Raw genomic sequence first — 13,999 nt, 5'->3', positions numbered from 1 at the left:
CGCCCGCTGACGGACGTGCGGGACAGCCAATGGTGCGCTGCGGGGCCTGGCCGCGGCGGTAGCGGCGGGGCTCAGCGGCGCTGCGAGGCGGCGATGGCGGAGCGGGGCGGCGGCGGCGGTGCGGGGGCCGGCGGCGGGGACGGGGAGGCGGCGGCGGAGCGGTTCGGCAGCGAGCTCAGGTACCGCGCGGCAGCGAACCGGGTCCGCGGCCCAGGCGGGGGCTGCTCTCGCCGCCTCCATTTCCTGCCCCGCTCGCGGCCGGTTCGGGCCCCGTGGGGCCTCCTCGCCGGGCCGGGCCGAGCTGCCGGGAGCGGCGGCGTCCGGGGCCCTCCGGCAGCGCCCGGCCCGGCTGCGCGCCTCGGTGTGGGTGAGCAGGAGCTGGGGTGCCCCTGCCCCGCGCAGCGTGCGGCGCCGCTCGCCGCCGCATAACCTTTGTTAGAGTCACCGGAGCGTGCACTGGCACCGCTTTGGCGCTCGTGGGGTAGCGCTGTGCTTTTGCGAGCAGTACAGAGCGTTCTGTGCTGCCGGAGGTGACTCTTGTCTCTGCCCGCACTGGCGGAGCTCCCGCGAGGAGGGCGGGTGGCACCGCGGGGCCGGTGTATGCCAGAGCGGGAGCTCAGCGCAGGCCGCAGACACGGGGATGCAGCAGCTCCTGCTGCTCGGGTATCGAGCCCTTGGCGCGGCTGAGAGCCGCTGCTGGAACCGGCTCGGGGCCCTGTGCAGGGAAGCAGCAGAACCGCAGGTCCTGTTGCAGACCTGGGTGCACTGCCTCACTGCCTGCCCTGACCACCGCCCCCCCCCCGCGTTGCTCGTCTCCGTGAGTGAAAATTAACGTTTGAGGACTGATAAACCTGGGTTGCTAGGGAGAAGAGGCTGCCGAGGTAGCTCACGCTTCACTTTGTGCAAACTGGCAGCTTCTCCACAGCCTCTCTGGTGTTGTTCTGAGTTGGTTCTACTGCAGCTGAACAGGGAGCGAAAGCAAACGCTGTGTCCCTTTGGCCTTGCCCACAGGATGGCCCAGCAGCAGGCCCTGCGCTTCCGTGGCCCAGCACCGCCGCCAAATGCGGTCATGAGGGGCCCTCCACCGCTCATGCGGCCACCTCCACCTTTCGGCATGATGCGAGGGCCCCCTCCACCCCCTCGGCCCCCTTTCGGGCGCCCTCCCTTTGATCCAAACATGCCTCCGATGCCGCCGCCGGGAGGGATTCCTCCGCCGATGGGACCTCCACACCTGCAGGTAAGGAATGGGGGGGACCATTGGTTTGTGGAATTGGGATTTTTTCGTGTTTGTTTTCACAGATGGAAATAATAAGAGGAGGTGGGGTTACAGAGCTGGTGCATACCTGTGGTGTGTAAGCGCTGCTTCTGTTCAGCTCCTTGAGGCAATTCCAAATGAATCAATTATGCAGTTAGACCAGGGAGTCTTTACTGAACCCTCACTGTGTGTTGGTGCCCTGTGGCCGTGTGCAGTGTGGAATTTGGCTGCTGTCAGATGTCTGAACGGCCCATCAGCTTCCAGGGCTGTTTTGGTCCTGCCTGTGTTTGCATGGTGAGGAGTGATGGACGCACACTGTGACTGTGAAGGTGCAGCTGGGTCCATGTGGGGCCAGCGTGGGCTGCACCTTCTGCTACTGTGGGTTGTTACTGCCCATCCCCAGGGCTTCGTTCCGTGTGCAGGCAGCAGCTCCAGGAGGGAGGTGTATCCTCAGTGCCAGGGCGGGTTTTGGGTCAGTGCTGGGCTCAGGAGGGGCACCGATAGCAGCGTGTCAGAAGTTGTCCACACGGACAAAGAGAAATGGAACATTTGGAAAGAAGCCCAAGCGTGGGCTCGCTGTTGGGCTGGAGCAGCTGCAGGTGGTCCTTGTGCTGGCAAAGCTTTACTCTTGGCAGAGGGACAGTGCCCTTTACTTTACACATGCTGTTGTGCTTTGTGTTTTCTTTTAAATTTAGAGCATTCCCAGCACCTGTGGGGATGGTGTGAGCCTGCTGGCCTCAAGTGAGGTGGATTTCTGTCTGCATTTCATGGAATCCCAGACTGGTTTGGGTTGAAGGGACCTTAAAGCTTCTCCAGCTCCAACCCCTGCCATGGGCAGGGACCCCTTCCACTAGAGCAGGTTGCTCCAAGCCCCTGTGTCCAACCTGGCCTTGAACACTGCCAGGGATGGGGCAGCCACAGCTTCTCTGGGCACCCTGTGCCAGCGCCTCAGCACCCTCACAGAGAAGAGCTTCTGCCTAAAAGCTCAGCTCAGTCTCCCCTCCGTCAGTCTGATATAAGCTAAGATCCAGCTGTAGCCTCAGTTTGTGTGCTGTCACCATCCTGAGCCCAGCATTTCCAGAAGGAACCAGTGTGTCTTTTCCATAGCAGTTTTCTCTCTGCCTTCTCAAGCAGAGCGTGTTAGAACATGGCCTGCTCAGGGAGGTGTGTAGTAGCTGTGCCTTTCATTGAGACATTCTCAGCTGAACAGGAGTCCTGTGGAACTGAAGACTGAAACAGTGCATTTGAGGGGTGGAAACAGTCTCCTCCCCTTGATCGTTATCTCTTCCATTCATTCAGTAGGAGGGGCCTGTTCTGTGTTGTGTTTTCATGCTCTGCTTAAGTTTATTTAAGAATTTTTCCACCCACTGTGTCTTTCTTCTGGTACTCTGTGATCCCATTTTCCCTCTTGGTGTCAGTGCTCATGTGCCTGTGTGCTGCCTCAAAAGCCCTGCAGCAAAGGGTGCTGGAGTGTACGGTGGAACTCAGACCGAGGGGACACCAGGACCTGCTTCCTCTTGCTGTTTCAAGAATCAGCGAGAGTTCATCTGAAGTCACAAGCCCAGCTGCCAATGTCCCCTTAATTTATGTGTTTGATTTACACTGTGGATGTGCTCAGCATGAGCTGAGCTCATGCCATGATAAACAGCTCAGCTGGTTTATAACGCCATGCAGTAAGCATGTTGTTTGCAGCTCATTACTGCCCATGGAATCCATGCACCAATCTTTGCTGCATTTTTCGTGCCATGACAGTGCCACGCTCCTCTTTGCACCAAATGTTTGGGTTTTGTTTCTAGTGCAAGGGGAGACCTGATGCTGAAAGGTCTCTGTGGTAGAAACAGGTGAGTGGAGCTGAAGGTGCTCTGAACCCCTGGCCCTGCGCCCTCTTCATTCCCAGGAAAGTTCTAACCTCTTTGCAGGAGAAAACAGCAGCAGCAGGGAGAAAGTGAGCTGTACTGCAGCCTTTTTACAGCTTCTAGAGCAGTGAAGAGAAGTATCATCTTGTGTCCAGATGGAGGGGCTGTGGGGAAGAAATAAGGAAGGAAAGACAGGCTGTAGTTACCTTAACGGCCTTTTTTTGTTTGGTTTGGATTCAGTCCACATACTCTCGACTTCCTTTGTACCAGTATTTAACAAAACCCAGAGCTTTACAGGAGTTTAAAAAGCAGTTTAGAACATCACTGTTACAGTAGAAATTTTGATGTCGGGAAGCTTTAGAAGCAGCCAGGTGCAGAGAGCACCATGGTGCATGGGCACTAGGGGTGCTGGCGGCCCCTGTGGCACTGGGATTCCAGCACATGTCCCAGCGTCAGCAGAGCCTCATCCTGCTGTGGGTGTGTTCTGCTCCGGGGCTGTGGGTTGGGAGTGCAGAGCTTGAAGGTTTTTACCAGTGAGCTCTTGGTGGAGTGGAAATCTCTGCATCACAGGTTCAGTTAGAACCGGCGTAATGGAGATAACTGGGCCAGCTGTAGGTATGTGCACAAGAAGTTGAAGAACTTGGTGGGTTTTGTTGTCGTGTCTTTTTTATAGGGACATATCCACAATACTTGTTATGCACAGGGAATTTCAGAACAATCCAAATAAACAGGTAGAAGAAAAGAACTTTATGTACTTAGAATTAGAAAGCAGGCGTTCAGGTGGCAGTGGTGTGCAGGGCACTTCTGGGTTTCTTATGAGGGTGCTATAATGAAAATGTAATTTGATTATTTTTAATTAGCATTAGTTAGAATTCTAGTTAATGGGAAATCAAGAAGAATAATGGGTTGTAATGAAATCCTCTGCTCTGCTAATAAATTGGATGTCTACTTGTAATTTGGTTGGGTTTTTATGTACTGTGTTACTGGGAGGGTTACTGCGTAACTGTTCAGTGATATATTTGATTGAGAGCTGGGGATGTCTGAGTGGCAGTTACTCAGGAACAGTGCTTCCATTTTTGCTCTTTTTGCACTGGGATATTTTCTTCTTTTCAGGAGAGAAGTTTTCTTCCACCACACCTTTGTCTGATGCTTTACATTCATATTAGTGTCTCAGAAGGGAAATGCTTCCTGCAGCAGTTCTGCCATCGGTGGTGGCTTGACAGAAGCATGTTATCTGAGCTGGTGGCATTAGATTGTTAAAGAAGCTCTTGAGACTGATGGAATTAACCTTACTATAGTTTACTGTCTGTTGGTGCTCTAATAAAGAAAAACTGCTTGAAAAATTTGTCATCATTATGTTATGTTCATTATTGTTGTTATGTGCCTTTAGAGACCACCGTTTATGCCTCCTCCCATGGGCAGCATGCCACCACCTCCAGGTATGATGTTCCCCCCAGGGATGCCGCCTGTTACTGCCCCTGGCACACCAACAATGCCTCCAGCAGAGGAGATCTGGGTAGAAAACAAAACTCCAGATGGCAAGGTAAGGAGGTCACCAGGAGCAGTGAAGTGATGGCTGTACTGCTGTGGTGAGCGTGTTGCCATACGCAGTCTGGCACTGGGGTCTTGTCTATCCTCTTATTAATTACTCTTAAACCAGGAGGAACTGGACCATTATAAATGCTCCTCCTCTAGATAAGCAGCTGCTTGATGGTGACATTCTTAACTTGTAGGTCTATTTCTATAATGCGCGCACACGTGAATCAGCCTGGACTAAGCCAGATGGGGTCAAAGTGATTCAGCAGTCAGAGCTGACGCCGATGCTGGCAGCACAGGCCCAGGCCCAAGCTGTTGGTGCCTCCACACCGACCACCAGTAGTCCTGCGTCCGCAGCATCTCCTTCCACCTCCTCGAGCACTCAGTCCTCCACCACCTCTACCACCACCACCGCCACTTCTGTCTCACAGACAATTTCCAGTGAGTAGCTGAGGGTTCCTGATGTTTTGTGATGGTGGGGAGCGGATGGGGGGATACTGTGTTAGGGAGTTACTGCAGCAAAAACTTGGTATCCAGGAAGAAATTGTTTGAGCATGGAGTAAGAATTTAAAGCACAGTTATTTAATCCAGAAGAACCTTGCATGCCAGCCTGTTTTATTTTTTCCAATCTGAAATGATTCTTAGATCTTTGTACATTTATATTCTGCTGCTGTCACATCATCTCAAAGCTATTTTACATCCATTTCCTTTTGACTGTACATAAAGCTAAATTGTATTTCACAAGACAAGTTGATCTGAGGTAGAAATTACAGCTGCAGCAGTTCCCTTTTTGTTTCCAAAGTGGTGTTTGTTGCTGTAGGAGACCAGATCTTTTGAGTGCTGCTCCTGGGCTGTGGAATAGAGCTGCTTCTCATGTCCTACTTTTATTAGCATTGTTCTTCTGAGTCTTGTAAGTTCCTCTGTGCTAGGGTTGCACGAAAGAGGAAAAAACGACCTTAGAGCCATTATTGCTCATTCATGACCTTTGAATAATAGTCTGACAATTATTGCTGTTTACGTGGGCTGAGCCTTGGCTTTTAAGGGTTTTCCAGCCAAGGGAACCTCAAGAGGAAAGGGGACTGAATTTATGCAGCATGCATTTTTATACTTAGCATCAGCATATAATATAGTGTGATTTATACTGTACTTTGGCATCTGTGCTAACGAAGTGCCTCCAGTGCAGAGCGTCTATATTGGGATGTGTGTTATGTGCGGTAGATCCATTTGCACGTGAGTGTGTAAGCAGTAAACAAGGGGTGAGATCACCCAGCATGAGCAAAGCCGGGAATGCCTGCTATGGACCAGTTGGGTGCGTGTTCCTTTCTGCAAGCCCGGCTGCTGAAGCACAGTGCTTGTGGTTGCCAGGAATCCTGTTGTTTGACAGTCTTGATCACTGTAGCTGTGCTGGGAAAAATGTGTGCACTGAATCAGGCCAGAGAGTGTGCAGAAGATGGGCAGTCGCTGAGCTGTTTGAACTCCAGCTGCAGTATGTAGTTACTCTGGAATTACTTCATCTTTTTCCTGTAACAGGTGAGGCAAGTCAAGCTTAAGTCACCATATAGAATCATGGAATGATTTGGGCTGGAAGGGACTTTAAAGCTCATCCAGTTCCAGCCCCTCTGCGTGGGCAGGGACACCTTCCACAAGAGTAGATTGCTCCAAGCCCCAGCCAAGTTGCTTCCCATCCATTTAACCCAAACTGCAGAGATCTGTGCGTGAAAGGGAGTCGAGTTTAGGTAACCCTCAAGTTACACTTCAAGTTAACACCAAGAGGAGGACGGGTCATTAGAGTAACAATTTGTATTGCACAAAGCATTGTGATATGGTCTCCTCTAAGGACTTTGCTGGCTAACAGGAGTCAGTCAGGAGGTGAATGTTGTTTCTGCCCCAAGGCCAGGCTGCTGAGAGCTGATTCTGCTTTTGGAGTAGCCCCTTACGCACCGTTGCTGAAGTTAAATTTCCTAATGTCACACGCTAAGAATCTGTTCCACTTCTACCTGTTCTACCTGCTAAACTTTGTCTTTGCTTCCGAGAACTGTTACTGTTGGTGTCTGTGCCTAGGTGATAAAATTTTATCATTTAAATTAATTTTATAACTCTCAGACTTGTAAGAACCTGCGACTTCTGGCTGAGTTTCATTCTTGTCTGGTACTGATTTGACTCAGGTCTTGAAACAAATCACATACTGACTCTCTGCTCTGTTTCCCTGAACTGTAGGCAGTGTTAAGAACTTTCGCCCTTACTGAAACTTAACAACAGATACATCTCTTTATTTACGTTTGCTAATGCTGGTATGTTATTGGGGATGCTTCTGGTAGTCATTAAGTACTGCAGAAAATGCAGTGTGCCCATACGTAGGATGGTCAGAAGTTGGTGTGGTTTATGCAGTGTAATTTTTGAATTAGCTCAGTTTTCCAGCAGTTCCTCCCCCTCGCCAGATCTTGCAATACAAATCTGCAGGGCTGATCAGTGGGGTTAAGCAGTCACTCTCCAGTTCCCACTGGCCAGTGCTGGGATGTGCAGCGCTGTTTGTTAAGTGCTGATCTCAGTCCTGCTGCAAGGATATGGAATGGAACACTGCTGGTGTATTTTCCCACTGGCAGACACTGAAGACCTGAACAAAAGTGCTTTCCTTTTCCTTGCTGATTGACATGTTTTTTAAGTTGACATTTTCCCATTCTTGGATCACAACTTCACGAGCACAGCTCTAGACAGGCTGCTGTCATGCACGTGCTGCCACTGTTCTGTTAACAAGCAGAACCTGTGTTCATTTAACAGCAGAACAACCTTGTCCGTTTGCAGCTCTCTGTAACATTCCCTTTCTGGTTTTCTGAATGGGCATAAAGAGTACAATTCCATTTCAGGCTGTATTTTTCCTTTGATACACCCTTGTATTAGGGTGTAGAGAATTGTTAGGTGTAAACGATGGGACAAAGTAAAACTTGAAACTGAGTTTCTTGGTGAATACTTAATGTTGCAGAAAAGGCAAAAGGGTGTTTTGCCCATGAGTGCCTTCCTGCTGATGATCTCCAGGCGTATCTGCTTATATCTGTTGGGAAACAGAGCACCAGTATGTTTGCAGCAAATCTATTGTAGTGTCTGAGATACAAGGTGTTCTTTGTTGTTGTTTTTTTTTTTTTTTTTTATCAGCACCTACCACACAAGACCAGACCCCGAGTTCGGGTGTTTCAGTTGCCACACCATCAGTCAGTGTTTCAACCTCTGCTCCTTCTGCTACACCTGTGCAGACTGTACCCCAGCCAGTCCCACAGACATTGCCTCCTGCAGTTCCTCATGCAGTACCTCAACCAACTGCAGCAATTCCTGCTTTTCCACCAGTAATGGTACCTCCATTTCGTGTCCCCCTTCCTGGCATGCCTATTCCACTTCCAGGTAAATTGGCAAACTGTAATTGTCTTGTCTGCTACATGTCCATGTTGTCAATTTGTTTGCACTCATGTGTCCACTGTGTACAGAACTTGCCTGAATCCTCTCCATGCAGAGTATTTTTGAAAGAATTCAGGGTTAGCAGACAGACTTTTTAATTAACAGAGAACGTGGAATTTTTTTTACTTCTTGTTCTTTGGTACACGCCAGAAAACAGCTGCATTTAAAACATGTAATCCTTTTTCTTTTAGATGATAAGAACTGCACTAAACGCTTCTTAATCTCATGGCACATGGGTATCTTGTCATCCTGTTGATGAATCCACATGGGACTCTGAGAATATTGTAGCACTATATTTTACTAATTGTAATAATACTCTAATTTTTTTCTACTTGCTTGATTTAGACCTTAAGTCTTCTGCGTAAACATTTATTAGGACATGGCTTTTAACCAAAAGAAATTAAAATAGAAGAATATATTTATGAGCAGGGAAAATTGCTACTTGAGTGCCTTACCCCTGAATGGTGTTAGGTGTTTCCAGGTCTCTTAGCATGCAGCTATCAAGGATGATGCTGTTTGGCTACACAAAATGTTGAGATTTAGACTGAGGACCATAACAAAAGTGTTCCAGGTGCTGGGGTGTTAGTCATAGATTTCAGGTATAAAGACCATTGAGAAGAAATCTTAGACGGCAGCCCAGTGGTAGATCATGTTTTCTGAAGATTTTAGAAAATAAATAGATATTCAGAGAAGTAATTTCAGGCTGACAGGAATTTGGTGTCTGCAAGTGCTGCAGAGATCCTCCTGAGAGGTCACTGAAGCCACTGGTTGTTTTAATACCATGTTGAGTTTGCAGGGGTACAGTTGAGTTCCTGTGCCAGTGCTAAAGTCATTAGCTCTCTTCAATATGCAGTAACGCTAAATATATATTGAGGGCTGATGATTTTCTGTGACAAAGGAAGGTTTGAGACTGAAGTTGTGTTGGATAGAAGTTAGTTTCTGATGATGAGTTGCAAAGAAGCAGCTATAGCAGTGTCCTCCCATCTTTGACTCAGTACAGCTGACTGAGGTGACTTCTTTCCTGCTGTCCCTGTAACACATAGATCCAGTACATACAAAGGGAGGCCTTTACCTTCCATTAAATTGCTTGGATGAAAAGTAATCCCTTAGTACACTTCCTTGATTAAAGGATATAAACATCAAAGTATTTAAAATGGGTATTAGTTCTGCTAACTAGAAGAGACTCCCAACTTGTAGTTGCCTCTGCTTTTAGGATGGTCTTCTAAAACAACTGGGCGAAGTTCCTTCAGCCTGCAGTTTGCTTGAAAAGGAAATCACAGAGTAGTACTCCTTTAAGACAGGAAAAAACTATTATTCTGAACACGATACTCAAGGCTGAGCAAAGATGGTAAAGGATAGAGGGAGAATTCTGATGTGTGTGTATCTGGGGTACCGCAGTTTCTGACATTGGCAGCAAGGGTCAGCATAGAGTGAAAGGTCCTTAGGTACCTTTGGAGGCTGTAATCATCTGCCCAGCTGTGAGCTCTTTGGGGAGATGGGGATGGTCACAGCAGTAGAGTGCCAGTGAAAATGGGTGTGCTGGGCTGTGAGCCTGGGTTCGGTTTATTCATAAGCTCTCAGTCAAAAAGTTTTGTGCAGGAAGAAGGGAAGATGGAGCGAGACCCTCGATTCCTCCTTAAATTCATGCTTGAAAATAATCTTTTTCAGAACTTTCCTGGTAGCAAGTCTTAGGTCCGGCCTGTCCTGTTCTCACAGTGAGATGGGGCTTTCGAGTGGCACCCATAACACGTAGGAGGGACACCCCATGCTCCCACTGACGAGTCTGATTAATCATTTTACCTGATTACAGAACAAAGTTAGTCTGCTTCTCTCAGCTAATTCTGACTTGGTTGTAATGGTTTATAAACACTGCAAAGAAAAAGGAAATCTTCAAAATATTTTACAGTAGTAAGAAACAAGAGAAGTTAAAATTACTTTGGGGCAGGAGAATGTGAAGTTAAAAAGGCTCACCAGGCTTTAACTTGTAGACATTTGGGGTGTTCAGCGGCAGATCTAATACCAGCTAGGTTGCTTTGAGTTTACAGACAGAGACAGAGCTGAGCAATGCTGCTGTCAAGTGATCTCAAAGTTAATCTCTGTATTGCACTGTAGTAAGCCGGAACAATGGAAGAGTTGCTTAGTGATATCTCATAATCTCAGATCTTAAAAAGTAAGTCTGCTTTCTCTTAATTCATATGTTAAAAGTTAGTTGTATGTTTGAGACTGAACTTGGCAGAGGAAACAGTTTGGGTATTTGCTGAGTCTTATCTGCATTGCAGTATCGGATCCCAGTGACCCCGCAGATGGCATTATTTATACTGACCCATTTCTGAGACATGCTGTAACTTCCTTAACAAAACGAATTGTCAGATTCATGTTCAAGTGCATAATATGAAACACCCCTCACAAATTGAGGCAAACACTTCATTCAGTGCTGTTTGAGTCAATGTTTTTGTGTCTCAATTCATACTTTTTTTTTATAAAACCAGTTTTGGATTCTTTCACTGAAATTATCATTAAAGACCATTTCAGTTCTGTCTGCTCACAAATAGTTTGAAAAGAAATTGGCAGTATTTTTGTATGCTTTCTATTCTAGATCTCCAATGAAAATTAAACATTACTTTGGTTACAAACGCAGGGGTTTAATTTCACTTTGCACTGGAGGATTTTCAACCTCAGATGATGATTTGAAACCATTTAAGTGGAAGTTTCTGAAGTATTTCAGTTTCTGAGTGTCCAGACTTGACCATTATAGAGAGAACTTTGACAGTTTCCTTCCGCACTCCAAATGGGAGGGTTTGAAAACTCATTCCTCTTACCCCTAATTTCCTACTGGATTTTGTGCCTGGTTGAAGAGGGTGAGATGCTTTCCTCTTTGTGGTCTTTCTGTGTCATTCCTAGTGCACTGGAGGGCAGAGCAGTTCATGATGCTGCCTTTCCCAGGGCTGGTTGTGCTGCTTCCAGAGCATTTTTCATCTTATAACATTCTTGATAATGAAAAGTAAAGAAAACATTTGCTGCCACTGCCCCAGTGCAGCTTTAGTACCTCCTTTTCAGCTTCATTGCTTTCGTTTTTTTCCCCTGCTTCCTCCTCCAGCCTTTCTGTAATGCTCCCTCAGCTTTCCCCCGGGGTGACCTTGGCTTTCCCCCTGCCATATCTGCCTAATTCAGATCTGCCCTTCTGCTCTTCCCACTGCTTTCTACATGCAGCAGCAGACTGAAAACAGCAGAGCCTGTTTGCTGCACTTGGCTGCTGCTCCCCAGTGGGTCTGAGCAGGGGCCGTTAGCAGGGCGCATTCCCCTGGCACTGCCCTGCAGGAGCTTTCTTCCCCCTTGGATGAACTTAAACCCCTGAGTCTTCATTGAAACACTGCTTTCTTTTTGATGACATCCCAGTGATTTGCTGAACAGCTGGTTTAATGCAGGCAGAAACTGTCACTGCAGCTTCACATTAGTTTTATATTTGATCTGGCATAAGACGTTGAGGTAAAAATAATTCACATTTCCTTGCCGGGAGACTTTCTCTTTGCCAGCATTTCCAATTCTCTTTGGCATTCCAAATTGGAGCAGGAAACCCATAGTGTCCAGACTCCCCGTGGTAGCTGACATACAATGGCAGCTTTCCAACATGCTTGCTTGTCCCTTTTGCAGGTGTAGCAATGATGCAAATAGTCAGCTGCCCGTATGTAAAGACAGTCGCTACCACCAAGACCGGTAATTTTCAAAACCATCTTAGTTCGTTTTGTCTGTAAGTTGGCATGGTAGTGAATGTTGTTGTTTATTTTTTATTTATTTCTTTGCTTCCCCAAATGAATGAGTATATACATATATATATATGCTTGATTTTCAAAACCAGTATAAATGCAAATATCATATTTGGTCAGGAAATAACTTTCCCAAATAACTGTTAGTGTTAGCTTATTTTGTACAAGAGCCCAGTACAGTTTTCTGTAATCATTGAGTTCTGTAATGACTGTGAATCTCTTCATGCCCATACTTCTTAGTTACTAGTTCCTTGTGTGTGGATTTTTGTTTTTCCTACTTCCACCTGTGTGGTGACCTGACTGTGCTCGCATGTTGGTGTGCGTGTCTGTGCGTCTTAGTATGAAGTTTTCATTTTTCCAATTGTGGATTTAAGGAAAGTCACTTTATGGCAATGTGTAATGTGTGCTTTTCCATTATTTGAAAAGACAGACTTTGTCATAGAAATGTTAAGGCTCAAAATTATGATCCTATAGTTCTAGTCCTATCCAATTTGTTTCCTAGAATTCGTCATTCAAAATGTGTTCAAGTACATCCATTCTGTGGGCTAGGTAGAGGAATACTAGGATAATACAGCATTCTGGCTTTCTGATCTTGGGGTATTTACCTGCCATGTTGCTTTAGGATGTGCATAAAATGTTTTTCCAATCACTCTGCAGTACTAAACAAAACTGTTACACAAGCTGAAATTGTTTCACTCCCATCAGCTTTCATCTAAGGCTCTGAAGTCATGTCAGCTTTAAGCCAGGGCCTAAGGTTTAGCCAATTTCTGCTCTGTATTACATGGTCCAAACTTGAGCCACCGTTGTCGTTTTTCAAGAGCAATCGGAATAGCTCTTAAAATGACAACTTCATTACACAGTGGAGTAGATTATTAAAAAAAAATATTACTTGTTATACAGACCTAATAAAGACTTTTTAATAAATAGAGCACTTAGATTTGAAGTATGAAAACAAACACCTAAAAGCTGACAAATCTGTGCTATGCAGAACTGCACATGACTCAAAATAAAAAGCTATCTAATTTGCCTGCTAACAGGGGCATTGCTGACTGTAAAACAGGGAGCAAATGGAGTCACAATGCATTGCTCTGCAGCTTAACTGGAAATCTATCTTTATCTAGGTTGATTGTTTGTAAATGAAGTCGGTGAAGTGCTAGATCTCGGTCCTTATGTGGTTCAAGGTCACTTACTGTTTTCTTTCCTTTCTCCTTTTTCCTTTACCCCTTGTACAGGTGTCCTCCCGGGCATGGCCCCTCCCATCGTGCCCATGATCCACCCTCAGGTTGCTATTGCTGCTTCCCCAGCAACGCTGGCTGGAGCCACAGCAGTCTCCGAGTGGACAGAGTACAAAACAGCAGATGGAAAGACTTACTATTATAACAATAGGACTTTGGAGTCAACATGGGAAAAACCCCAAGAACTTAAAGAAAAAGGTACCTTTTAAAATCCAGCTGTATACTATTGCTTCAACCATTAATGGTCGTGTTTGAAAACATGAGCAAGAATATTTCTAATCCCTCGTTTCCTTTAAGAATATTTTGAAATTATAAGTATCCATCTGAGCAGGTCTTGAGTCTGAAAGCCCTGGTTTCTTTGTTTTCCACGGTACTGTAAGAGTATCTGGCTCTAGAGTTGCTTCCAGATTCTGTGACAATTGGGTAAACATGTGTTTCCACTCCAGCAGAGAGTAAGTACTTTACATACTCATGTGTTGGAGAAGATCTCAATAGCAGGAGGATAGGAAGCGAGAAGAAAACCCAGTTTTCTAGAGACTGTAAACCAGGAAAGAAGGAAGATCACGGAAATGCTAAACTTCAGATCCTCAAGAAGTATATAAACAGATTTAGAATCTGAGGAAAAGTAAACTGCTTCCACTGCCACCATCCCTATGCTGCATTCAGGTCCTGTTCTGTGGCTTGTGTTCATCTGGATCCATGTTATACCCATTGGTTTTGTTGTATCAGAGGGAAATTGTTATTGTGTTCTTAATAAGGAGGAAGAGGCAAACATCTCCAAGAGTTTTCTCTTTTTTTTCCTTGTCATCAGCATTCAAATCTAAAATTGCTCTTCAGTGTTGCACTGTTGGTTGCAACTCTTGTTGATATTTTTGTTGGTGTTTCAGTGATTTCTCTTGGTACACT

At 46.2% G+C, this 13,999-nt stretch overlaps 1 protein-coding gene across 4 annotated transcripts in view; it reads left to right on the top strand.

Annotated features, from left to right (window-relative positions):
* Nucleotides 1–71: 71 nt before the first annotated feature.
* Nucleotides 72–13,999, top strand: part of TCERG1 (transcription elongation regulator 1) — a 30,882-nt gene continuing 16,954 nt past the window's right edge. For 2 of the 4 annotated variants that reach the window (XM_057412393.1, XM_057412392.1), the window contains exons 1-7: nt 72–179; nt 1,012–1,237; nt 4,502–4,654; nt 4,845–5,088; nt 7,798–8,040; nt 11,746–11,808; nt 13,091–13,291. In XM_057412393.1, coding sequence (XP_057268376.1) covers nt 94–179; nt 1,012–1,237; nt 4,502–4,654; nt 4,845–5,088; nt 7,798–8,040; nt 11,746–11,808; nt 13,091–13,291 — 1,216 coding nt within the window. In that variant the 5' untranslated portion in view covers nt 72–93. The remainder of the gene's footprint in view (nt 180–1,011; nt 1,238–4,501; nt 4,655–4,844; nt 5,089–7,797; nt 8,041–11,745; nt 11,809–13,090; nt 13,292–13,999) is intronic. The other 2 variants (XM_057412394.1, XM_057412395.1) reach the window with 2 other exon arrangements.

Source organism: Pezoporus wallicus, unplaced genomic scaffold (genome assembly GCF_028554395.1).
Source record: "Pezoporus wallicus isolate ANWC-B61680 ecotype Strahan unplaced genomic scaffold, APGP_CSIRO_Pwel_v1 contig_7842, whole genome shotgun sequence".
NCBI lineage: Eukaryota > Metazoa > Chordata > Aves > Psittaciformes > Psittacidae > Pezoporus > Pezoporus wallicus.
This window is presented reverse-complemented; position numbering and strand designations above follow the sequence as displayed.